Source organism: Hirsutella rhossiliensis (genome assembly GCF_020360975.1).
Source record: "Hirsutella rhossiliensis strain HR02 chromosome Unknown scaffold00001, whole genome shotgun sequence".
Taxonomy (NCBI): Eukaryota; Fungi; Ascomycota; class Sordariomycetes; order Hypocreales; family Ophiocordycipitaceae; genus Hirsutella; species Hirsutella rhossiliensis.
In genome coordinates this window covers 5,251,712-5,277,648 of record NW_025408667.1, presented here as the reverse complement: position 1 = coordinate 5,277,648, position 25,937 = coordinate 5,251,712, and the positions used below count along the sequence as shown (strand labels likewise).

At 47.1% G+C, this 25,937-nt stretch overlaps 7 protein-coding genes across 7 annotated transcripts; 2 read left to right on the top strand and 5 right to left on the bottom strand.

The window, feature by feature from the left end:
- Positions 1-10,904: 10,904 nt before the first annotated feature.
- Positions 10,905-13,522, bottom strand: HRG_00664 (fungal specific transcription factor domain-containing protein; the record flags this gene model as incomplete). The annotated part of the gene is made up of 4 exons (XM_044859135.1): positions 10,905-11,258; positions 11,325-12,896; positions 13,176-13,309; positions 13,366-13,522. The coding sequence occupies 4 exons, from the start codon at positions 13,520-13,522 to the stop codon at positions 10,905-10,907; spliced, it is 2,217 nt and encodes a 738-aa protein (XP_044725535.1).
- Positions 13,523-14,327: 805 nt separating this feature from the next.
- HRG_00663 (ankyrin repeats (many copies) domain-containing protein) lies at positions 14,328-14,995 on the bottom strand (the record flags this gene model as incomplete). Its single annotated transcript, XM_044859134.1, has 2 exons — positions 14,328-14,701; positions 14,800-14,995. 2 exons carry the CDS (start codon positions 14,993-14,995, stop codon positions 14,328-14,330), a joined length of 570 nt encoding a protein of 189 aa, XP_044725534.1.
- Positions 14,996-15,261: 266 nt separating this feature from the next.
- On the bottom strand, positions 15,262-16,805 carry HRG_00662 (type IIB DNA topoisomerase domain-containing protein; the record flags this gene model as incomplete). The annotated part of the gene is made up of 8 exons (XM_044859133.1): positions 15,262-15,549; positions 15,607-15,825; positions 15,881-15,952; positions 16,004-16,084; positions 16,133-16,219; positions 16,270-16,378; positions 16,440-16,506; positions 16,559-16,805. The coding sequence occupies 8 exons, from the start codon at positions 16,803-16,805 to the stop codon at positions 15,262-15,264; spliced, it is 1,170 nt and encodes a 389-aa protein (XP_044725533.1).
- A 424-nt stretch (positions 16,806-17,229) lies between these two features.
- HRG_00661 (prenyltransferase and squalene oxidase repeat domain-containing protein) lies at positions 17,230-19,577 on the top strand (the record flags this gene model as incomplete). The annotated part of the gene is made up of 3 exons (XM_044859132.1): positions 17,230-17,460; positions 17,509-19,221; positions 19,278-19,577. 3 exons carry the CDS (start codon positions 17,230-17,232, stop codon positions 19,575-19,577), a joined length of 2,244 nt encoding a protein of 747 aa, XP_044725532.1.
- Positions 19,578-20,029: 452 nt separating this feature from the next.
- On the top strand, positions 20,030-21,530 carry HRG_00660 (SGS domain-containing protein; the record flags this gene model as incomplete). The annotated part of the gene is made up of 2 exons (XM_044859131.1): positions 20,030-21,081; positions 21,155-21,530. The coding sequence occupies 2 exons, from the start codon at positions 20,030-20,032 to the stop codon at positions 21,528-21,530; spliced, it is 1,428 nt and encodes a 475-aa protein (XP_044725531.1).
- A 284-nt stretch (positions 21,531-21,814) lies between these two features.
- HRG_00659 (taurine catabolism dioxygenase tauD, tfdA family domain-containing protein) lies at positions 21,815-23,434 on the bottom strand (the record flags this gene model as incomplete). The annotated part of the gene is made up of 1 exon (XM_044859130.1): positions 21,815-23,434. The coding sequence occupies one exon, from the start codon at positions 23,432-23,434 to the stop codon at positions 21,815-21,817; it is 1,620 nt and encodes a 539-aa protein (XP_044725530.1).
- A 541-nt stretch (positions 23,435-23,975) lies between these two features.
- On the bottom strand, positions 23,976-25,682 carry HRG_00658 (putative tRNA-splicing endonuclease subunit tsp-2; the record flags this gene model as incomplete). The annotated part of the gene is made up of 3 exons (XM_044859129.1): positions 23,976-25,188; positions 25,234-25,259; positions 25,311-25,682. The coding sequence occupies 3 exons, from the start codon at positions 25,680-25,682 to the stop codon at positions 23,976-23,978; spliced, it is 1,611 nt and encodes a 536-aa protein (XP_044725529.1).
- Between the last annotated feature and the right edge of the window lie 255 nt (positions 25,683-25,937).

The window sequence follows — 25,937 nt, the reverse complement described above, 5'->3', positions numbered from 1 at the left end:
ATATTAGTAAAAGGAAAGGGGGACTTAGTATTTAAGTTCCTATATAGTAGTAAAAGGTATATCCTTCGAGACTGCTTTTATAAACCTAAATTAAGGGTAAATATACTATCTTAATCTTATTTTAATAATACCTATACCTTAATAGGAGGAAATAAAGTCCTTTTATTAGATAATAAGGCTAAGGTCCTTACTAAAGGATTTCTTAGAAATAAATTATATTATATTCCTATAAAACCTTTATTAAAAAGCTAATTAATCCTTATTATATCTTTAAAGGCAAAGGATATAGATTTTTATACTTAGCACTTACGCTTAAGGTATATAAATAGTAGGGCTATTTTAGAAATATTAAAAAGATATAATAAGGATATAAAAATACATTTAAAAGAGGAAAATAAAATAAGATAATACGAAATATATATTAGAGCTAAAGCAATAAATAAGGTTAATAAATAACCTTTATATAAGTCTTATACTTATTTAGAAAAAATAGTATTAGATATTTAGGGGCTAATTAAAGTACCTACTTATAATAAATATTACGACTATATTTCTTTCTTAGATATAGGAACCTAATATCTAGAAATATACTTTCTTCGAAAAAAGGGGGAAGCTCTAGATAGGTTCCTAGAATTTAAAAATAGGGTAGAAAATAACCCTAAAAATACTAGGATTAGAGAAGCATTTTTAAATAATGCTAAAGAATTTATATATAAAATAAAGCTTTACTACGAAAAAGAAGGAATTACCTTTAATTCTAGTCCTCCTAGGACGCCGGAATCTAATAGTAGAATAGAAAGAATAAATCGTACTATATTAAAAAAAGTACGAGCTCTTTTATTTACTACTAGGCTTCCTAAATATCTATAGGGAGAAGCTATTTTAATAGCTACCTATTTATATAATAGATTACCGTATTCTATAATAGGATTTAAAAGTCCTATAAAAAAGAGGGATAATATAATACTACCTTTTAAGACCTTAAATAAAATTAAGACCTTTAGAAGCCTTATATATTATAAGAATAAAGACCTTAAAAATAAGCTAAATAATAGAGCTTTTAAGGGAATAATAGTAGGCTATTTAGAAAATATATATAAAATCTAGGATTTTACTAAGAGAAAGATTACTATCTCTAGAGATATTATTATACTAGAAAATAAATTTATAAAAAATCTAGAAATTTTAAGTAGTAATAATACCTTTGATTTTAATTCTATTCTAAATAAAGATAAGCTAGAAAGTTATATCCTTATAGAGGAAGCTATTAAAGAACCTAGAGATAAAAGTCCCTTGCCCTTTATAGAAGAAGAGTCTTTAAATAATAATCCTATTCCTACTACTAGTAAAATAGTAGTAGAATTACTTAAGAAGCTAGAAGGGTTCGATTCTAACTATATCGAATACCCTAATATTAATTTATTTCTAAACTACGATTTTATAGAGCTAATTCTAGCTAGTATAGAAAATTAGGATCTAAAAATTCTAAAGACCTATAAATAAGTAGTAAATAGCCCTAAAGTAGTATTTTAGAAAGAAGCTATAATTAAGGAAATTATTTAGCTAATTAAATATAAAGCTTAGGAGTTTTCCTACCTCCTTAGGGATAAGGAGGCTATAGGAGGCTACTAGGTCTATACTATTAAGAAGGATAGTTAAAATAATATAATAAAATATAAAACCCGTTTCGTAATATAGGTATTTAAGTAGATCTATAGCTTAGATTTCCTAGATACCTTCTTAACTATAGCTAGACCTAAATCTATTAAATTTCTACTTATTTTAACTATTATCTATAAATTTAAAGCTTTATAAATAGATATAATAAATGCCTTTATATATACCGATATAGATAGTAAAGTATATATCGATCTTCCTATAAGCTATAAAGAATACGCTCTTAAAGAATATTATTTAAAATATAGATTAGCTTATAGAGCTAAAGGAATTAAATTAACTAAATTCCTAGACCTATATAAAACCGGTTAAATTAAAGCAAAGCTAAAGAAAGTATTATATAGCCGAAATTAAAGTCCTAAGCTCTAGTATAATTATTTAAAAATTATACTAAATAAACTTAGATTTCTTCCTCTTTTAATAAATAAAGGAGTATTTATAAATAAGGACTATAGTATAGCCTTAGTAATTTACATCGACGACTTTCTTATATTAAGGCCCTCTAAATCTATAATAGAAGAAAGATTATTTAAAGAATTATCTAAATTCCTAGATTTTACTATCTTAGGAGATATAAAAGACTTCTTAGGTCTAAATATTATAATAAACTAAGAAAATAAAGAGCTATATATATCCTAAGAAATTTATACCTTAAATAAATTAAAGGAATTTAATAAAGAAGGTTTAGGAACTTTAAATTTACCCGCTATAGTAAGCTTTAAGCTTATAAAAGTAAAGGAATTACCTTCTAAGAAAGATATATTATAATTTTAAAAAGAAATAGGATCTTTATTATACTTAGCCTTATTTACTAGGCTAGATATCTTATATTCTATAATTTCCTATACTAGATTCGCGGCTAAGCCTAACTAAATATATTTTAAGGCTTTAAATATAATTTATAAATATTTAAATAAATTCCCTAGCTTAAAGATTAAATATAATTATAATATCGCTTTTACCTATCTATATATAAAGGGTTTTACTAACTCTAGCTAGGCGTCGGATTTAATAGACGGAAAATCCTTTTCCGGTTACTATTTTTATATATATAATAATATAATAAGATAGGCTTACCCTAAGTAGAAAGCTATTGCCCTTTCTACCTATAAAGTAAAGTATACTAGCCTTAAGGAGGTAAATAAAGAAGCTATTTATTTAAATATACTTTTTAAAAATATTACTAAGGATCTATCTATTAAGATTCCTAATACTATACCTCTTATTTTAATAAATAATACTACTACTATTAAATTAATAGAAAATCCGGAATTTTATAAAAGGTCTAAGTATATAAGATTAGCCTATTACTATACTAGAACTAGTATAAGAGAACTAGAAATTAGAGTTTTTTATATTAAATTAAAAGATAATATAGCTAATACTTTTATAAAGGAATTAAGACCTAGATTACTTTATAAGTTTAGAGCCGGTCTATCCTTAATATAAGTTCCTAAGTAATTAAAAGGGGTTTTTAGATATTTCTTATACTTTCTATATCTTTCCCTTACTAGGTTTTTCCTTTTTAGGCTTCTTAGAGAAATATTTACTAGGTTTTTATCTATTAAGACTTTCCTAGTAATAATAAGTTTTACCTTATATAAGGTTATCCTATAAATAATTATTATAACTATAGATTTTTCCTACTATAGGTTTTTCTATTAGTATATACCTAAGGATTTTTTTTCTAAGAAAGAATAGGTTTTTATATATCCTATTAAGGTATAAGAATAGTTTTCCTAAATTAGGTTTTTACCCTATATATATACTACTATAAATAAATTAGTAAAGAGTATATAAATATACTTTTTAAGGGAGGCTATAAGGAATAGTATTCCTACTATAAATAAAGTAGCTATAATATACTCTCCCGATTATATAAGCTAATAAGTAGTATATTAACTATAGATAAAATCCTATATTATAGAGTAAGAATTACTCGTTATTTTATATATTATTATATAGTAAACGGGTTGCCTATTATCATATAATTAGGAATCGAAGAAATAAAGCTAGCTTAGAATACTAGCTAAGACCTATTAAGAATACTAGCACGACTAACCTCCTTTAAATATAAATATTAGTAGAACTAAGACACTTCCTAATATACTTAAGGTATTACTAAATTCCTTAGTCTTAGGGCTATATAGTAGCTTAAATCTAGTCTTAAAAGGTTCTTCCGTTTAGCTATAATTATCTATATAAGATAGTATATCTACTAGTAAATAAAGAGAGAATTATTAACTTTAATACCTCTTTTATATAATAATATACTACTAATAAATTCTATTAAAATTCCTACCTTATACTCCTTCTTCCCTTTTATTATATAGTCTTATATAATTCCTTAATTTCCTAAAATTCCGCTTTTACTTATATACCTTAAGAATAAGGTAAAACTAATAGTAAGCTTTAAGTTAAGTAAGAAAGTCTTAAAGTATACTATAAGTACTATTAAATAGTCCTAGCTATTTTAGTTTAATTACTTTTTTATAGTCCTTAACTTATTTATTATTATAAAGTAAATAATAGTATATATATAAGTACTATTTATAAGATAATAATAATAAGCTATATAAAGCTCTCTTATACGCGGCTAGCCTATATATATATATATAGGATCTAGCCCTCTATATATAACTATATAGCTTAAGCTATAGCCTAAGCCTATAACCTATAATAGTTAAAGACTCTTATATAATACCCTCTCTTAAGCGCGGCGCGGCGCTACTTAATTAATAGCTTTTATACTATTAGGCCTATACTACTAGCTCTACCCTACCCTCTCCTATTAATCGTGCTAGCCTTACTGGCCCTATTATCCCCGCGCTTATTAGCCTAGGTAGCTAGAACTAAGCTCTATACTTATTAGCTAGCTAGCCGTTTAAATAAGGGCGTAACCTATTATATATACCCTTAGGTAGCTAGCGGCTAGCCTAGACCTACGTAAGCCTTAGGTTGCCCGTTCCCTTAGCCTTAAGCAGCCTCCTCTACCTAGGGGTATATAAGGTAGTATCCCCCCTTTCTTTCTTTCTTTCTTTTTCTTCCTTCTTTAACTATAATAGTAGTAGTAATAAGTAAGTTCCGCTCTACCTAAGGCATTAGTTCGTTCCTAGCTATATAAGCCGCTCTATTAATATATACTTATAGTAATAGCTATAGTAGTAATAATAGCCTTAATAATAATAACTTTAATTAATAAGTTCCTTACTATATAGAGCGGGGGGCTATAATCTATAATACTAACTTCTATAATAGATATATCTACCTCCCCCTCCCTTACCTCCTCCTTCTTAGAGCGTATAAAGTTATTCGTTAATACTATACTAAGCACGGCTAATAATAGCTCCGCCGCTACTACTACTCCTACCCGCGCCCCTATAACTACGCCTACTACCGCCGCCTTTACTTTTACTATACTAGACGCCCTTATATTGCCCTTCTATATAATAATACTATCCCTACCGCTAGCTATAACGCCTAGCCCCTCTACCCTTACCTCTGCCTTTACTACCCTTATAAGTCCGCTACCTAGCGAGTATAGTAGCTATTTTCCGCTAACTTCTTAAAATATAAACGCTAAGTATAAGCTAGAGCCGCCCGCGTAGCCCCCTATATATAGTATACGTTATAAGAGCTCCCCTACGCCGACTAAGTTAAGCGCTACTATAGCGGTAGTTATTATTAGTATATATATACCGGCCGCGCTTATAAGGCGGCGCCTCTTATCCTACTTACTATAGCGTTAGCTTAAAAGGCTAGCGCGTATAGGTAGGTATAAGGGGCTACTAAGAAGCGCCTTACTACCGCTGCCGCCGCCTACTATAATCTCCGCGCCCTTAAGCGCTAGGGCCTTATCCCTAAGTAAGTTCCTTTCCTTTAGCTCTTTTACTTCCGCTATTAACTCTCCTAGCTCTAGGGATACTACCTCCGTCGCCCTATTAGCGGTCCCCTTAGCCGTGCCCGCCGCCGCCCCTACCGCTATTACTAGCTAGGCCCCCCCCCCGCCCCCGGAGCCCTTAGAGCCGCCGCTACCGCCGACTAGCTCGTAAGCTTAAAGGGCCGCCTAAGCGCCTTAAAGAGCGCCGCCGCTGCTAATAAGGTAGAGGAGGATAATAAAGATAAGGATAAAGGTAATAATAAAGATAAGGAGTAGGTCTAGGTAGTTTAAGGGCTCCGCCCTAAAATAAACGCTATTTTTATCTCTACTTATATTATTACGCTTATATTATTATAACTACTTACTTTATTTTACTTACTTTATAGTCTTAGCTTAGGCTACTATTAATAGTCCGCTAGTTTATTATTTTTATCTACTATTCTAAATAAGGCGTTAAACTTATTAAGGGCTATAGTTCTTATAAACTTATATATAAGTTCTTATATAAGGTCGAGATACCCGCGCTACTTAATAAAGACCTTTTAGCGTTTCCCCTTACTAACCTTTTTATAGCGCGTAGCCTATATCTCTTTAACCTTAAACTTATCCTTTCCTTTTACCTTAATTATAAGCGGTTAAGCGTCTACTACTTCTTATTTAAGTAGTAAGTTAAAAGAGGCTTTATAAAGAAGGTCTATATTAATCTTATTATAGACCCTTATTAAGAGACTATCGAGCTCTATAACTTATAGGCTAATAACCCTTTATACTATAAACTTTATATATAGCTAGTTAAGCTTCTTTTTTAGCTATACCGACCTATAGTTATTAAGGTCTAGCTATACCTTATCTCTTACTATAAACCTATCTACTAAAGCCCTAGTCTTATTAGTATACTGCTCTTAATCTTACGCTATAGTAGCTATCGCGGATTAGTAATAATTTATAGGATCTAGCCTTTTATACGTGACTATATAGCTTAGGCTATAACCTAAGCCTATAACCTATAATAGTTAAAGACTCTTATATCTATTACCTCTTTTATTCTTAAGTAACTAAACCTTTTATTAAAAAGTAATATATTATAGAGTAAGTAAAGGTATATAGATAGGTGCCGTTTATAGGATAATATTAATAAGCTATACTAAGCTTTTCTATATATAGCTAGCCTATATATATATATATAGGATCCGGCCCTTTATATATAACTATATAGCTTAGGCCGCGGCCTAAGCCTATAACCTATAATAGTTAAAAACTCTTATAATAATCTTATATATTATATCTTAAGGTAGTATAATAGCTTTAAAGTTAATTAATTTAACTTACTATATAATTATACTAGTAGTTATAATATTACTTAAAGTAATATAGTATTATATTAAATAAGAGCTTTTAATATATAATAATTTATATTATTTTTAAGGAATAAACCTATTAATAGGTTTATATTAATAAATATAATAAAGTATAGTCTAAGTAATAATAATTATATTATATTAGTAATAAGTTAAAGGTTATAGGCTATAAGCTATAACTAGGTAATTAATAGAGTACTACTATTTATATAATAATATATTACTATTTATATCCTTAACTTATTTTTAAGATATTTATTAAAGCTAGCCCGCCTTACTTATTTATACCGCGCGCGCTTAGTAAATACCTATACTACCTAAATGCCTATACCTATACCTACGCCCGCCTATATATATATATAACCTATATATATATAAAAGGTAATAAAGGCTATATAATATATACCTCTTAATTCGCTTAAATAATTAAAGAAAGGTATAAGTAATAAGCGTAGAATCGGGTAATTAATAACGTAAGCGGAAGGATTAGTCGAAGGAGTATAAGGTAGGATTTCGTCCGGAATTTATAACGAGTATATAAGGGGCTAAATAGTATATTAAAAGAATAGCGTTGCAAAGGATGCTTATAAACTTACTTATTCTATCTACTACTCTTAGGGAAATCCTTTGTCTTTTATAGACTATTGCTCGCTTACTAGTAGACTAATTAGTTAGCTTTCTAGTATATTCTATAGTACTTAAAAAGCTCTATCTATAGTATATCTTCCTAACTTAGTAGGTAGTCTAATTATAACGTAATAGTTAACGTAGGACTATAGGTTCTAGTATAAGTAGTAGATTTAACTAGAATGTTCTATGCCCTACCTATTCTTATATCGCGGATATCTTCGAAACCGCTAGGCTAAAATAGGTAATATAGTATCTATTCTACTCGTAATTAACTTATGCATTTTTCGTATATTTTATTTTATTAGGATAGGCTTATCTTAACCCGCTTTTCCTAAAGGAAGGTATAGATATCTAGTAGAGGTCTTTGTCTTTAAGGGTTATTCCCTTAGACTATATTATAGAACCTCTTTTTACTAGCTTATTCTATAGAGCCTCCCTATACCTATTATTTCTTTATAATAGTAAAATAAGAATATAAGGGTATATTCTTATAATAATATATTTCTAGGCCTTAAGCTTAAAGTTATAATAATTAGCACGTTAATTAATCTAGCTCCTCCTTACCCCTTATAGCTTTATAGGCGGCGGCGGTATCGCCGCCTTTATTATATCCTATTTAATAATTTCTTTAATACCTAATAAAGCTAGCTACCTTAATAAAGCTAGCGGCGCGCCCCTCTTACTACGTCCTCCTCTTAATCCCCTTCCCCTTATATTTCCTCGAGCTAATAATCCTTATTATTACGCTACGAGAGACCGCGTGCTATAGCTAAGTTTATTAATCTCGTCGCGCCCTTAGCACCTTCGAACGCTTACGTTAAGCCGCCTTAAGCTAGCCTAACTTAAATTAGGTAGCTAGGATGCCTTTATAGCTAGCTATAACTATAATGCTATCTATAATATTATTTATAATACCGGCTATAATGCCCTTACTATAAGGGAGCTTAGTATAAGTAGCTTATTATTATAGGGCCGGCCGCGTATAATAGTAATAACGTCGGGGTCGCGGATTCGTAGTAATAGCTCCTTAAGGTCTTAATAGTAGTAATTAGTATTAAATTTACCTAAAAAGGGGGTCTTTATTAATAGCTTCTTAAGCTACTATTATAAGAGAATATTATACTTTTTAAGCGTTAACCTAGCTTAAAAGTATTAAAGGATTATATATATATAAAGTAGCCTAAGTTAGTATATAAATCGCTCGCTATAAAGCTATAATAGCTATAGCTCCTATATTAGTAAAGGTATTATAGTAAGGGTAAGCCTATATTATATAGTAAGTAAGTTAACTACTTTATAGGTAATCTCTATATTAAGATCCTTAAGCTAAATCTACTTAAGGATCTAACGATTTTATTATATCTCTTACTAAGTAGCTATTTATATATATATTATCTTTTTATTCTTAATTATCTATATAAAGGTATTATAAAGATATAAGAGGTTAAAGGTACCTATAAATAAATAAGACTTTATATTCTTATAAGCGGTCTTAACTAAGCTATCTATATACTACTTAAAGTTATAATATTAGCTAATAAAGTAGCTTACTTACTATTTATACTATAATATATATTTATTTAAGATATATACTATAATTATTAAGGGGCCGGCGTATACTTAGCGTAGTAGTATAGGGCCGAATAATTATTTATCTAAAGCTAAGGAGAAAGGAGGAAAACTCTATCTTAGTCGCGACGGCTATCTATCTTCCTTAGTCCCTAGCTCGACCCGTGTTCGGCTACTATTTAGCCTAAGTTTAGGTCGAGCTCTGTCCGTGCGTGGGTCTACTTTAGCCCGACTTTAGTGCGGTCGCTATAATATAACCTTAGCCCTTTACGGGCGTAGCCTATAATAATAATATACCCTTAGTATTAACTAAAAGTCTTATTAAGCTACCGCTATATTATATAGAAATCCGCTTTAGTTTTTAAGTAAATAATATACTTCTAAGCTAGGAATATTCTTTTACTACTAAATTTAACTTCCTTATTACCTAGACTAAATATAGTAGCGGTAGCGGCGTTAGCGGCTCTTTATTTAATAGCCTCTTTAGCGAAGATAGCTTTTACTTCTTAAGGGATCTCTATATTAATAGAGTTTTTAGGGCTATTAAGATCTACTAGGTCTTTCTAGCTAGACTAAATTTAAGCCTAAATAATACTATTAATATAGAATATATAAAGTTATTATTACGTTAAGGGGAAAATATAAAAAAGGGCGTTTTTAAGGGTAGCTTCTTTATTTATAATAACTATAAAGGGCTCTTATACCTTAACCTATATATAAAGAGTATTAAGGGACTTATATAGCTACTAGTATCCCTCTTTTTTCTTTAAGTTAAGAAGGCTAAAAGTAAAGTTAGCTAAGGACTTTTAGTTAATAACTCTAATAACCTAGAAAAAGAAAAGACTAAAGTAGTTAGTTTTATATATATTATTAAGGCTAAGAACCCTAGGGAAACGTTTCTATATCTTTTAATACTATAGATAGGTCTATAGTATACCTTAAATCTTATTTTTATTATATAGGTTAAATTTAATATAATAAGGAAGGTCGCTTACTTAAAGATACTATAAAAACGCTTATATTACTATTATACTACTAAGAGCTTAAAAATAGATCTTTTAGTAGTCGTTATAAATATCTTTAATATAAAAGAATACTATTAAAGGTTTAGCTTTATATAAGATATTTAATATCTCTTAAGCTAGTAGTACTTTATATTAAGAGAGGTTCCGCTTAAGAGCTTACTATATATTAGTCTACTAGCGATAAATATTATATATAGAGGGATTAAGGGAAAGCCTATAGTTATAGCGATCCTTAGTAATATAGAAATCCTACTTTTAAGCTTCCTTATTATATAACGCTATTATAATAAGGTAGAAGGGGTTATTAAGCTTTTAAGTAAAAGATTTATATAGCTTAGTACTTAAAGAAGCTCGCTATAGGCTATAATTATATATAAAGAGAAGTTATATTATAATAGAGACCCTATTAATATCTCGCTTATATATACTTAACCGCTTAATAACCGCGGCGCTATTCTTATAAAGAAAGCCTTAAATAAATTTATATACTTTATTATAGGTTTTAAAGCCTAAGGAAGGTAGTAGGGGCGGTATTATATCTTTATATTCTTAGGAAGTATCGCGGGCATTATAGGTATTATCTAATATATTAAGGAGGGAGAGAAGGGGGTCTATTATAGCGCTAGTAATAGCTTTAAACTTAGTATATATATATAAGTTATATATATAGGTTATATATATAGGTTATATATATATATAAGCGGGCGTAGGCGCGGGTATAGGTATTTAGGTAGTATAGGTACTTACTAAGCGCGCGCGGGGCCTTCAGCTCCGTGGGGAGCCTCCCAAAAGCATATCTTTGCAGACGCTCAGCCTCTCTCTTGCCTCTCGGAGGAGCTCCGTGTCCGCCTCTTCCAGGATCCCCTCCATCACGTCCAGAAGCTCGGGTAGGCCCTCGTGAAGCGCCGCCGCAGTTGCCTCGTCCAGACCTAATAGGCCGGCAACAGTAGAGAGGTATTCCGCCATGCGGGCATACGTGCTGTGGGCCAGTTGCGACGGACGCAGTGGGAATCCCTTGCCCGGAGGGCGTCCAACGGCCTGGACAAACGCCCAGATGGTAAGGACCGCATAGTACATGATCCAGGGCCTGTGGGGATCCGTTTCATTGCGAAGCGCGTACTGTATCGCGACAGGCTGGGCAGTGTGGGGGCTCGTGCGCCGTCTTGGATGGGGTTCCACGAGCACACGGTGAAGCAACTTGAACGCGTGAAGCACGGCATGGCGCGTCGATGCCCGCTTGGCCCAAGTACTCATGCGCTTCACCGCATTTGTGTGGTCTCTCGACGACACCTTGCGACCGAGAAGGCGATTGGCGCCGGCATAGACCTGGCAGTCCACGATGTCAGTGTGAAGGCCGATGTGAACAAGGTGGAACAGGAGCGAGGCACTACCGATGGGCCCGTTGGACACGGGCCCATGGCTAGGCGGCTCAGCTACAGAATCGGTCATGGCAACATCGAAGCTCTGCTTCCAGTTGCCAAGGGCCCTAAGCAGCATCTTCCTCCAGCTGTCCTGTGTTTCCGACGACGGCGTCCGCAAGTCCAGCCATTTGAGATGGGTCTCCTTGTGGCTCAAATGCCACCCCACGCTCAGCAGTCCGGAGATGATAATCATGCGCCCAAAGGCATGGGTCTTGACCTCTTTGCCGTGCAGTGCGCTTTTCAGCCCGTCCAAAAAGGAAACTTGCTCAAAGCCGTACATGCGGAAGTTGGCATCGAGTTGCCGGACAACGTCAGGGCTGCTGGCATTCCACAAGCTGTCGTCGCAGGGTAGGGGTAGTCGAATCTCGTGCGCTGCCATGTCTGCTGTGTGACCAAACATGGCGGCGTGTATGATATCGAGCATAAAGGCCCCAAAGACGACTCGATGCATCGACTCCCGTTCAGCCCATCGAACCCACCAACTTCGAGGATCCAACGGCATGCCGGACTCGGTCCGCTCGGCGCCAGGGTTTTCGTGATCAATCGGAGACTCGCTGCCGGTTCTTCCTATCAGGGGACTCCCTCGTCGGAGCAGAGTCAAGAAGGCAGGGTGGTATATGTGGGCCCTCTCGTGAAACCTCCTCGAGGAGCACAACTTCTCGTAAAACTCAAGGAGCAAGAGCGCTTGGGCAACCCACAAGCCTATCGGTGGCGTCGCGTCGTCTGATGTTAGAATCTCCCATCTCACGCTGTCAATGATGACATCTGCAAAAGTGCCGTATTCTGATAACTGACCCGTCGTGTCCCTGCCGCGAAGAGATGCCGCACCCAGGGATATCATCACGAGAAGGAGGGGAACAGGGCAATCTTTTGCGGAGAAGGTGTGTCGATGGACAACAGGCAGTCTGGGGGATACATTGTCCCAGAACTCGCTTAGACAGTCATGGATCATGTCTAGATTGAGTGCCGGCATGTCGCCGCCGCATTCGTGAATCAAATTTGCCATGGAGGGCTCGTAATGCGGCTGCTTATTGCGAAATACCTGAAACCAGTGGAGCAGTTCCTGGCGCCGAGATTCCGTGATCCAGGCATCAGACAAGTCAGCCTGTCGCGTCCCTTGTTCCATGGGCGAATGGCTGTTGAGTGATTCGTAGTCGTACTGTATCTTGTTGTTGAGGGTCGACTCCAAGCCGCCTTCAAGGAATGGGATGTGAGCAACGCTCAAGTCGGTGTATGTTGATTGGGGATCAAACAACCAGGTCGCGAAGTTTTCTGGCGCAAGCTGGTTGTCCGGGGGGTAGACGACGTTGGCATAGGGGGCCGCGGCAGCAGTTTCCTGCATGGCTTGTGCATGGCCACTGTAGAAGCCTTGCCTATGTACACGCATCAGGCTCCCCGGCCCTCTTCGGTCGACTGAAGAAGTCCATGGTGCTCCCTGGGTCGTACCGGCGGGGGGTGGATGGTGTAACGGCGGTGGCGGCGGGTCCGAATCAGAGGTCAGGAGGATAGCTGCGTCATGCGGGCCCGCGGATGAGGCTGTCTGGGAGACGGAGCACGGCTGAGCGCAGGACTCACGGCGAGGCTCAGTCAATATCGTGGTCCCATCTCCACCAACATCAAAGCTCGGCATGCGATTGCGCGGGGTGTAGGAGGCCGTGTGGCGCTTCTTATGGCGGGCCAAGAGGTCGAGCCGGACAAACTTTTGATCGCAGTCGCCAATGTCGCATCGAAAAATCTCCTTGGGCGCGTCTGTCTACAGGTCAGTTGTTGGGGGCTCGCCGGCAGGGCAAAGCAAGACTTCTCACGGTTCAGCTGATGGCGCTGCAGGTGCTCGGCCCTCGAGTAAATCTTGTCGCAGCCAAGATGGTCGCAGGCGAAGCGACGCGGCGCCCCTTTTCGACTGGCTCGCTTATATCCTCCGCCCCTGGGCGAAGCAGTGTTCGTAGGCTGTTGCGACGCCATTCACGCATGTTGCTGCGGGTTATAGGATGGAGACGGCGTCGGTGGGGGCGCAGGGTTTTGTGCTCATAATGTTCAGACGGCAGCCAGCGAGCGAACAGCCGCGAGGCAGAGACAGCGTCGCGGGCCAATGGCTAGCGGGACAAGCAAGGAGCGACGACGGCGATAACTGAAGTTGTAGGCTCGATGCTGTTTCGCGGGGCTCGCGTCCTTCGGTGTCCAGGGTGACCCCCACGTGACGTCTGGCGAGACCTGAACAGGAAGGTATGGCGTGGGGGTGACAATGCCGTCTTCCACGAATCCTCGTCAGCCAAGCACAGGACTTGATTTGTAGCAGGATCGCGGCAGAGACGCGTGCCCACGGACATTGTTTCCAGCTCGAGTGGCAAATTGCCAGTCAATCAATCGAGCCCATCGTGCACGGCAACTTCATTCTGACCCGGCCGTTGTCTATCGAAACCGACCCATCTTGCGGGAGCGCGGCTATCTATCATCAGCCAACAACGGCTGCCAAGCCGCTCAACATCTGGAACCCGCATCCTCGCATCCTTATCGTCTCTTTCCTTCGATGCGCCAGTCATTCGTGGCCACGGCCGATTGCAACCCAGTCTGAAATCACATCTTCGATCCGTCCAGGCTACTGTGCCACCGTCCAATCCCAGGTTCAAGCCTTGATCGAATTCATCAGGCCCTTGTCCAGGATCGCATGTAACGTGTCCTCCTTTGGCTTGCCAGGCTTGGGCTCTCTGGCTCCTTGTCCATCACCCTCGGCGACCTTGTGCGCTGTGAGTCGTGGCGCATCTCCCGCTCATGGAGCTGCTTGAGGAGGCTCCGAAATCTCGTCCTTTTGTGCCTCGTCATCAACCAGCTCCACGGATTCGGCCGCGCTACTCAGGCCGTTCTCCTGGTTGCTGCTTTCCAGTCCACCAGAAAAAGACAGGAAGTACTGGGTGACCTCGGTCTTGTCGTTGAAGTTTGCCAAGTCCAGCGGAACATAGTTGCGCTCGTTGGCCAGGGCCGGTGAAGCACCATGCTCCAATAGCAGTTTTACCGCGTCGAGGTGCCCGCCAAGTGCCGCCCAATGAAGGCCCGTGTTTCCATGCTCGTTGGCCTCATCGATAAAGGCCTGCTTCTCTTCCTTTGGCCGTCCTTGGAAGGCGTCAAGGAGCCTGCGCACCGTTCCTAAGCGGTTCCGTCAGATCAGGCCACACACAGCAAGGGAGGGTGTGCGAAGTGGCATTGCTCTCCATGGGCAGAAGCAAGGAGGCAAACCGGCATACCTAAATGGCCGTTGCCGGCTGCCATGTGCAGGGTTGACGATTTGCCCTCATCCTTGGCTCCCAGCAGTATCTCGGCAGGAGACACCTTTTCCCGATCCGCGAGAGCGGCCAAGCTCTCGTCCAGGTGCACATTCTCTCCAGCACGGGCAAAGTAGACGAGATCGTCAATTTCGTCCTCCGTTAGGTGCGGCGCCATGGCGTTCAGTGAGGTCGCCCGCTCATTCAAGTGCACACACACAGCAGGACAAATTTCGTTCAAGTGAGGGGACCGTGTGGACTTTGCCCCTTGCTGACTTTTTCGCACAGTATATTCAGTATAGGGTAGCCAGGAAACACCTCAAGGATTCGATCCACCAGAGGCATGGACTATTACAACTTGATCCTTTTCTTCAGCGATGTGCGTCCATCTCTAGTATGCTTGTCTGAACTTTTCACTGGCCAGAGCGCCGTGTGGTGGGCCCCTCATTGTTCTCTCGATATTGGAGAAAACATCGGACCTATGTTGTCATCCAACCACCCGCCTAGGTTTCCGGCATTATCCAGCCACTGGATTTCCGCCTTGATGCCCATCATCAACATTCTTCGGAGCTCTCGTTGAAGCCGCTCCAACTCTGGGTCATCTGTGCACAGTGTCGAAAGATTTAATAGGGTGCGAGTGGCGAGTTTGCGATCTCTCGCCGTGAGTTGTGAAATGGGGTCTCGACAGCTTGTCGATGATATTGAGGCTCTAGAGGCGTGGGGCGCTAACGGCTGGTTGGCCCCGTTCGGTGAACCGTCGGAGGACGCTGGATTCTGAAGGGCACCGACGAATTCCTGAAGATGCCGTGCCTTTACTCCCAGCCAGCGCAGACCACGATTCTGGGCCGCCGACTCGTGCGCCGCGCCATCTGAGCCAAAGCGATAGCAACGGAAGATGTTCAACCCATCCGGGTCAAAATCAGTCAAGACCAAGATGGGCAACTCTGCATGTTGCCCGTGAATGAGTTGCAGAAAGGACCGAGTCGTCAGGTCCGGATAGCCCTTTGCCTTGGCGACCATCAGCTCAGTCGGCAGCCAACGGAGAGGGTCAAAAAGGTATTACCGTGATGAGCAGGCCAGGGCCAACCGCAGATGTCTCCCAGTACCGGGACGACGCCAATGTGCGAAATGTGGCCTTGAGCAATCAGTACGACTCGCGGCCAGGTCCTCGATGCAGCGGACATACATCCTTTTCAACGACAAGAATCCATTTGACGGCGGCACACTCGATACCGGCAATAGATCGCAATACAGGTATGGGGGTGCCCTTGGCCGATCAGCTATGCCGCACTTGGTCACGCGCCAAAGAGCATACCGTGTCTCCGAGTGACGCGGTGATGGCCGAGCCATCGTGGTTTCGAATGGTCAGCGGTCCAGAGACGAGGCCTTTAGGTGATGCGACCTGGCCAGATTAGAGTCAACATCACCCGAGAGCGGCGGGCCTAGTCTTACTATGTTTAGGTCATGACGATGGACTCCCAGAGTCAAAGCAAGGTCATCAACAAGCTCGTCGACGACTCTTTGTTTGTCGAACAACTCCTGATGCTGGTAGAATATTTGGCTGCAAGACCACACGGCGTCAGTAGGTGCTTTGGGCCTTGGGCGAGCGGGCTTGCACGCACCGTTTGGTGAGAATGCTTCCCGAGACAAGGGCGTCGTGGGACAACTGGATGACGAGGAGCACGCGAGCTGGAGAGCGTGAGACACTGCACAGCAGGACTTGACGCCGGTGATTGTCTACCAAACTTTTGGCCCTCGAACAAGGTCCTCCCAGGAAAACAGACTCGTTGGCGGCGGCTGTCGCCATCCTGAGTGCGTAGGTTTCGGCGGGACACCAGCTCCATGCTCATTTCTTGGCCTGCGGACAGGTGACGGACCATGGACTCGAGAAGGGTTTCCATGCGAGCTATCAGGGCACCATTGGCTGCGTTGGAGGATTCTGACTGGCCAAGGCCACGGCTGCGGAGGCCTTCTCGACGAGGAGGCATGATGGCGCCGCGGTGAGCATCCGATTCGACAGTGGGCCGGGCCTACCTATTCCTTGAGAACTCTCTCGCGATGTTGATAACCGTTTCTCAATCATTGTTACTTGTTTTCTCCCAATAGTGATGGTCGGTCAGGCGCTTGAACAGGCGGGCACGGAGCCACGGCTTGACTATCCTCCTTGTCCGCGTATGGCCCCGCTTTTTCCTGCGCCGTCGAGAGGCATCATGCATGTGCCTGGTGCGCGTCGTATTCTGCGGTAGGTACGGAGTAAGTTACAGCGCACAATGGTTCGAGACAGCATGGCCAGCTTCATAAAATCCTCGGCCCCGCTCAAAGAATCATTAACAATCCCGCGTCCACCAACTCCCTATGCAATCTTGCTGACTCGAACCCGCAAGCCTTCGTTCTCGACGCCGGCCGATGAAGATGGGGAGCACGGCGGTTGACGAGAAGCGCGCAGCCAAGTCGCGCAAGCGAGCGCCCAACGCCGAGTCCAGCTCGCCGGAGAAGCTCCCAATCCAGCCACAGACGGACCCAACACGATGGAGAATGAAGGACGACGACAGCCGCCACACCTGGCACTATCTGTCCGATAGCCAGGCTGCCGAGGACTGGCCGCAAAGCCTTGCCGATAAATACTATCTGAACCTGCCCTTGGTGCGAGACGACGTGTTCCCCCTGCAGCTCAAGGACTGATTCGAGTAGGGTCTGTCGAACCTTCCGCCAGCCACTACAGCTCTGGACGCGGCAAGAAACGGCTTCGAATTCTTCGAGAAACTTCAATTGCCGTCGGGCCATTGGGGATGCGAGTACGGCGGTCCCATGTTTCTCCTTCCAGGCATCGTCATCGCCTGGTACGCGACCAAGACACCGATACCGCCTGCCTATGCGACAGAGATCAAAAAGTACCTGACCGCGAGAGCGAACCCGGACGACGGTGGCTGGGGACTTCACACCGAGGGCGAGAGCACCGCCTTCGGCATCACCTTGAACTATACGGTGCTCCGACTCATCGGCGTCGACCCCGAAGACCCAGTCATGGTCAAGGCGCGAGGGACGCTGCACAAGCTCGGAGGCGCCGTCAACGCCCCCCATTGGGCCAAGTTCTGGCTCGCTGTTCTCGGCGTTGTCGACTGGGACATTGTGAATCCCGTGCCGCCCGAGATCTGGCTGCTGCCCGACTGGGTGCCCATTGCCCCGTGGCGCTGGTGGATACACATGCGACAAGTCTTTCTGCCAATGGGCTATCTCTACTCGAAGAAATGGAGCTGCCAAGAGACAGATGCTATCCGTGGACTGAGGCAAGAGCTGTTCGTCCAGCCCCATGGCGAGATCATCTGGGCCGCCCACCGTAACAGCATCGCCCCGATAGACAACTACTACCCCAAGTCGTGGCTTCTCAACAGCGTCAACTGGCTCTTGGTGAACGTCTGGAATCCGTACCTGAGGCCAGACTTTATCAAGGAAAGAGCCGAGGCGTGGGTCAGCAAGCTGGTCGACATGGAGGACGCAAACACGGGCTATGCCGACCTAGCGCCAGTCAATGCCCCGCTGAACACGCTCGTGTGCTTTGTCAGAGACGGGCCAGGCGCTTATAGTGTCAAGCGGCACATTGAGCGGCTCGAGGAATATTTGTGGGTAAAAGACGAGGGCATGCTCTGCAACGGCACAAACGGTGTGCAGTGTTGGGACACGGCCTTTTTGATCCAAGCCGTCTTTGCGTCCGGGCTCCAGGACGACGAGCGGTGGAGGCCGATGCTATCGCGGGCTCTCCATTACCTGGAGCGCCAGCAAATCCGGGACAATTGTGAGGACCAAGAAGTGTGCTACAGACAACCTCGCAAGGGCGGCTGGCCCTTTAGCAATCGCGATCAGGGGTACGGGGTGAGTGATTGCATCTCGGAAGCCCTCAAGGCCATTATCCTTTTGCAAAAGTCGGGCGGCTTCCCAGAAATGCTGGACGACCAGCGCATCTTCGACGCGGTGGACACGCTCCTGCTGTACCAAAACGACAACGGCGCGCTGTCGTCGTACGAGGCCAGGCGGGGTGGAGAGTACATGGAGATGCTCAATGCCGCCGAGGTGTTTGGGCGCATCATGGTCGAGTACGACTATCCCGAATGCACGACGGCCTGCGTGACGGCCCTGTCTCTGTTCACCAAGCACTGGCCGGACTATCGGGCCAAGGAGATCCAGCTCTTTGTCCGACGAGCGACCAACTGGATCAAGACGAACCAAAAGCCAGACGGCAGCTGGTATGGCAGCTGGGGCATCTGCTTCACCTACGCGACCATGTTTGCCTTGGAAAGCATGGCCAGCATCGGCGAGACGTACTCCAACAGCCAGATCTCCAAGGCGGGATGTGACTTTCTCGTGTCCAAGCAGCGCGAGGACGGTGGCTGGTCCGAGAGCTACAAGGTGGGCCTGGCGTCGCGCGAGGCGGGATGAATGGGAGTGCTGACAGCCACCTCCAGGCTTGCGAGACGATGCAGTATCACGAGCATGCCACGGGATCGCTCGTGGTCCAGACGGCCTGGGCCTTGATTGGGCTGATGGAGGCCGAGTACCCGGACGTGGAGCCGCTTAAGAAGGGCATCGGACTGATCATGGGGCGCCAGCAGGCCAACGGCGAGTGGCTGCAGGAAGCCATCGAGGGCGTCTTCAACAAGTCGTGCATGATATCGTATCCCAACTACAAGTTCACGTTTACTCTGAAGGCCTTGGGGATGTTTGCGCGCAAGCATCCCGGCGTAGAGCTGGGTCGTTTGGATTAGAGGGGGGCGCAGAAGAAAGTCTGGGCGGACCTAATGGAAGCAATTCTGATTCGGCTGTGCCACCAATCGAACTCAACCTGTAGCTTCAGACGCTGCCAAAGTGTCGTCGTGCCTCGTGATGCGGCTTCCAGTTGCCACGGCGGTGGCTGCCCCACTATAATGAGGTAGGCTTTCTAGAACAGCCGTCACTGCCAGCTGCAACTCGTATATTAACTAAATCCACCGCCCACCTCGGTCTGCGGAAACACATCCCAACAAACCACCAGACCTCATCTTTACTGGATTTCGCCACGCCCAAGAGCAGCGGAGACGTGAAAAAGAAGGGAAAAGCAACCCCAAAGCAACCAGCGCTTTCCTTTCACTGCTCTACGACTCTACTCAACCCTCCCTCGCCTCCCCCATCACCCCCCTTGCTCCCTTCCGCCAACCGCACGCAACAGAGCAGCCAGCACATGGCGCACATCACCCTGGCCCAGCAGGGCCTCGCGGCCGTCGAGGCCCGCAGGTGGGACGAGGCTGTCGCCAAGCTCTCGCAGGCGCTGCAGTCGTCGTACAACCCGGCCTGGCTCGTGGCCCGCTCCAAGGCCTTCGTCAGCCTCAAGCGCTTCGCCGAGGCCCTCGACGACGCAGACGTCGCCTGGCACTCGGCCTACGAGCGCAACAAGCGTCCCTTTCTCATCGAAGCCCACTACCGCCGCGCCGTGGCCTACTATCGCATGGGCCAGTATGCAAACGCCGACTGCTGCTGCATCTACGCCATGAGGCTCGTCAAGGGCTCTCCCGCCTTGGAGCAGGACGATCCCAAGGCCAAGTGGACCGACGAGAATGGCTTCTGGACGGCCACCATGAAGGACGCCGTGGACGAGGCCAAGGCTGACGAATTCAACCGCGGTAGAGAGGCCGGCCGCGTAAGCCATGCCATCCTAATGGATGGGCCGCGCCCCCAAATCGCCGAGTGGAGGCTGGCTAGCACCCTGCGGATGCATATCCTGCGCGCCATGGAGACCCTGCCTGCCGACGACGAGGCCAGAAAGGTGACGGTAAGCCTCAAGCCCGAGCACAAGGAGCTTGTCAATACTGCGCCGGCAGCGGGCGCCGAAACCGAGGAGACGACCACGGCGACAGCGACGGCGACGCAAGCCAACGACGACCCCCCAGCAGCGACCAAGGCCTCGCCAGTGCCCACCGATGCGCAACTTCGGCTGCAGGAGTTCCAGAGCGGCACCACCATGGTCGTGTCCGTCTTCTCCAAGGGAGTCGACAAGGAAAAGCTCCAGGTCGAGTTCCTCCCCTTTGCCGTCCACCTGGACCCCGTCATCTGGCCCAACGGGGAGGAAAAGAAATTCAGTCTGCTTCTCTGGGGAGAAATCGATCCGTCGGCGTCCAAGTACTCCGTGACCCCCAACAAGGTTGAGCTCAAACTTGCAAAGAAGACAGCCGGCAAGTGGCCTCAGCTCCAAAAGGCAGAGGACGAGGACGCTGCCAAGGAGGATGCGCTGCAGTCGTAAGTGCCATTTGACTGCCGCGTCAGGATACGAGAGGTTGGCATTCGACCACTAACACGCCTGATGTTACAGCAGCATCGTGGGCGACAAGGGGAAAGGCAAGGAAGTCGACTCGACGTCCACCCCTTCCGCAGAACCCAAAGCCCCCTTCTCCCCCTCCAAAGCGAGTACCAGCACCTCGGCCTCCAGCTATCCCTCGTCATCGCGCAGCGGTCCCAAGGACTGGGACAAGATTGCCACCGACGAAGACGAGGACGAAGACGAGCGCGACATCAATCTTTTCTTCAAGAGGCTTTACAGAAACGCCAACCCCGCGCAGCAGCGCGCCATGACCAAGAGCTTCATGGAGAGCAACGGGACGTCGCTGAGCACCGACTGGGAGTCCGTCAAGGCCCGCATGGTGGAGACGGTGCCGCCCGAAGGGGTCGAGGCCAAGAAGTGGGAGTAAGGTGATTTCGTGCGGCAGCAGGGAGCGGACAGGGGGGGCATGCAACAGAGAACAGAGAATAGTGAGCCATGCTTGCTTTGATGGTATTCACAGACGCGTGCACAAGGATTGTTTGCGGTGGCATGACGGGACCTGTTTCTATATAGTCTTAGGCTATCTTTAACTTGCTCTCCCCTCTCAAGTGCTCCATCTTTTCAGGGGGTTTTGTGACGCGCAGATTCAGCCGCCAGCTTCGTAGCATCAACACGCGAGTCCGGGTCGCCGGAGCACAAGGCAGCCAAGCTCTACCGGACCAGGCGCCTGGCAACGGGAGGGTCAAAGTTGCAAACCTCGGTGCGCAGCTCGGCATGCCACTGGGACAAGCGCAGCGCCTCCCTGGCCACGTCCGGGGTCCACGGGACCGGACCGCGATAGGCATGGGCCTGGGCGAGGGGCACGTGGGCGGCGCGGCTGAGAAAGTCCTCGGCGGCAATGTAGGCGCCGCGCAGCCAGCGGTGGCCGTCGGAGCCGGGATCGAAGGCGGTGCGGCCGTGCAGGACGCGCAGGTTGTTGAAGATGACGCACTCGCCGGGCTGCAGCTTGCGGCGGTGGACGGCGTCGGGGGCGGAGAAGAGGCGCTCGAGGAAGCGCGCGGCGTCGACCCAGGGGCGCAGGTCGCGGGCGGCGTAGTCGTGGGGCGCCTGGAAGGGCGGGCTCCAGAAGAGGTCCGGCAGGGAGGAGCCGCCGCGGTCCGGGCCGCGCAGCACGGGGCGGAGGGCGTGGTAGTGGAAGCCGTTCCCGGCGTAGTGGTAGGGGATGAGGCGGCGGTCGAGGGGCGCGAGGCGACGGCTGGCGCGCACAAAGGGCCACAGCAGGTGGGCGGCGCGGTCGCCGTCGCTGAAGAGCGACTCGCCGCCGTCGCACGAGTTGTCCAGGCAGTGCAGCACCTGGACCATGGGCGGCGGGTCGAGGTAGAGCAGGTCCTGGTGGAGGCCGAGGGCGCCGCTGGTGTAGGCGACGTTGTCGGCGCCGGGCTTGGCGCGCACGTCGAAGGTGCGGCCGTAAAACGTCTCGCGGATGTTGGCCATGCGCGTCGTGATGTCGACGACGGAGCGCTCGTCGCGCGGCACGTTGCGCAGGTAGACGATGCCGAGCCGGCACACGTCGAGGACGGCGTCCCAGAACGCCGGCCCGCCCTGCATGTAGTCGTCGAAGTCGATGGTGCGCACCTCTTGGTCCAGCACGGCGCGGTCCCAGTAGCGAACGCCCGTCTGCATCGTCACAGACCGCTGCCGGGGGAACATGACGGTGTTGCCGCCGCCGCCGCCCTCACCCTCGCCCTCGCTGTCCTCCGGCTCCCGCGCGCCGCGCCGCCTCAGGGCCACCTCGACCGTGTTCCAGGGGACGAGGGTCTGGTGCAAGCTATCGCCGCTGCCGTCGGACAGGCGCGGGATGTCGTGCGCAAACGTCACCACCAGCCCCGTCTCCGAGGGCTCGACGTGGGCGATGCCCAGGCCGTCGGGGATCTCGGTCGAGCGGTACGTCTTGTTGCCCGAGAAGGGGTCCCTGCAGCGGGCGCAGGCGCAGCTGTCGCGCAGCGTCATGGGCCTGAGCGCCTGGACGTCCTTGCGCGCGTCGTCCTGCGCGAAGATGGCGTCGACGGTCCACGCAATCGTGACGGGCTCGTCGGGGAACGCCGGCATCGTGTACCGCAGCTGCGGCGCGTCCTCGGGCATCCGCCGCGCCGGCCGCGCGCGCGACGAGCTCATCAGCGTCCTCGTCGTCCTGTTGCTGCTCTTGCTGCTGCCGCCATGCTGGAGAAGACGGGAGAGATGCGTCGGGCGCGGCAGCAGCAGCCGCAGGGTTCGGGGTGGCGCTGCTGCTGCTGAGACGGCGCGGGAAGCGATGCGCGTTGGAGACAGCATGGCCAGAGGCGGGAGCTTGGGCTGCATCCAAATTCTGTCCTCCCGGCCACGTGCTCCGAAGGGTCAACTGCCCCGGGCAATGAAGTGATCCTGCTTTGCCCTTGCTTTTTCCGCAATGTAGGCTGCAGAGAGAAGGGCGCGCCTACGCCCCCGCGGCGCTGCCAAGCAAGACACGGCGTGAAGAAGGATGGCCTTCGAGAGCCGACGGGTATTCGGATAGCCGCGGAAGCAAAAGTCGGTCGGCCGGATTATTGTGCATGTGCGACGTAGGTTTTTGGTTGGGGCAGGGCCTACTCTGCGGACGAAGGGGAGCCGAGGCAAGCCTTGAATGCAACGCCATCGAACTCACTCCTGTCAGGAAACTATGAATCACATCGTGGCAAATGTTCCTGTGGTTTGCATCCGCACGTCCACCCTTTAGCCGCGGCCCATGGCAGTCAAGCGCATTCGCGAATTCACTTCTCGACAGACCCGCCCTACGGCATCAAGACCAGCCACATCGTAACAAGTCATAGTATACAGCTAAATTAGACAGCCAGCTTCATCGGTTCCGGTTGCTCGACCATCGCTTAACCATCACCTCTCTGATCTTGTACAGCTTCAGCGCGTCCGTGATGCCTGCGTCCAACGCCTCCTCGAACCTTGGCGGCGCCGGCACGTCCACGTATACCAGCACCAGGCTCTTCATAACGTGTGACAGTACTCGTACAGAGTTGTGCAGCCAATCCCACGTCTTCCGTGGGCCCCGTTTCCCGTGCTGCTTCCACCAGGCGTCCGAGTACGAGGGAATGATCATGAGCCCGAACTCGGCATGGTCAAACACCGGCCCTCTGGTGTACAGCAGCCAATCCACGCCAAACTTAATTCCAGCTCGGGGCACCCAGCCGAGCGACCGAAAGTGATGGTACACAACGTAGTGCAAGAGAAATCCGTCGTCCGGTCCCAGATCCGGTTCCTCAGGGCCGACCCGCGGCGGAAAGTACGAGTATTGGCGGAAGCGGACCAGCATGTTCCTGGTCGACAGAGGCAGCCCGGACTCGGCGTCGGATATGCTGAGAGCTCCGAGTCCGAAACACAGGAAGAAGGCCTCCTCGGGTGTCAACTGCAAATGCTCCTGGTTGATAATGTGTTCCACCTCGGTAGCGAATGGGGCGCCATCTGCATCTGAAGCGGGTACACTGGCCGGGACCTCGCCAGGTATGGGCCTGCCACAATCATGTCCTAGAAGCTGCTGGCTGCTTCTCCCACTCGCCGAGGTCTGGTTCGGACTGGGAGGGTCCGAGAGCTGGAAGGTGGTTGACTCCACCTTGGGAGAAAAGCGAACGCTCTTTTGCCGGCTTGGAGACTTGGCCTCAAAGGGGTTGCTGCAAGATTCCGAATACTCTGTGGGCTTGAACGCGCCGCCGTTCTGCCCATGTCCGTTTGCAAGGGCCTCAGCTGGACGGCCGTCCAGAACGTCGTCCGAAGCATCAGCCACGGCGGCTGGGGACTGCGCAACCCCATTCGCGAAGTCGCGGGAAGGAGAGTCTCCATTGGCCACATGGCTGATGGACTTTCCATGGGACAAAATAGGCCGTCCATTTACATCCGCCGGGAGCGGTTCAGCGAGCCGCAGAGTCGCCGAAAGCTCAGCATCTGAGTTTGGCAACGCTAGAATCTGCTGCGGACCAACAGGTGCTGCTGGACCGGCCGGAACGGGGAGTGGACTTGTCGAGTTTGCCCGACGAGCTTCCTCTTGACGTGCCTCTTCCAGCCTGGTATTCCGAATGGCTTCTTGCTCCAGCCTGGCTCGCTCCCACTTGGCTTGTGCGCGCTCTTGTCGTCTCTGGACTGTCAGAATTTCACTGACATGGGCATCCTGGAGCCCCCTCCGGACTCGCTCTCGCTTCAGCCAATTGGGTTCGCTACGGCTTAAGCTGCCTTTGCCGTAGAAGCCTTGTTCCCAAAGAGCTCTCATGGACGTGTCATCTGTGACATGGACGGAAGTCGTGGCCTCGGACCAAACTCCATGGTGGATGACGGCCGGCTCCGCGGGAGGCGGAGAGAGCACCTGGCCCAACCATGCTGATGCGACATGAAAGAGGGACAGGGGATTTCCAGGGTAAAAGGTCGGGAGGGGGAAGGTTCGGATGGGGGCGGGGAGGGCGTATATCTGGTGGATCGAGGGCCCACGCTTTGCGCCCGGCGATGTATGAGTCGCCTTTCCTCTCGGGCCAGGCGCTTGGGGTGGAGTTTTGACCTCAGCCATTTTGGGGGAGGATCATCTTGGCCTGGACGAGGAAAGTCAGCATTGAAAGCGCATGGCGTTGAGACTGAAGCGAGAGAACAAGGCAAATGTTTCCAAGACTGCGTCAGATACCGTTGTAGTCTATAATCAAGGGCTATCACCGAGGCCAAGTGAATGGTTCCTCTGAGCACATTGGGTATATTTTGTCATCATTGCAGTCAAGGAGATGGAATAGGCCAGAGAGCCTGTCGAGACGTCGAGACGCAGCTCAACCGA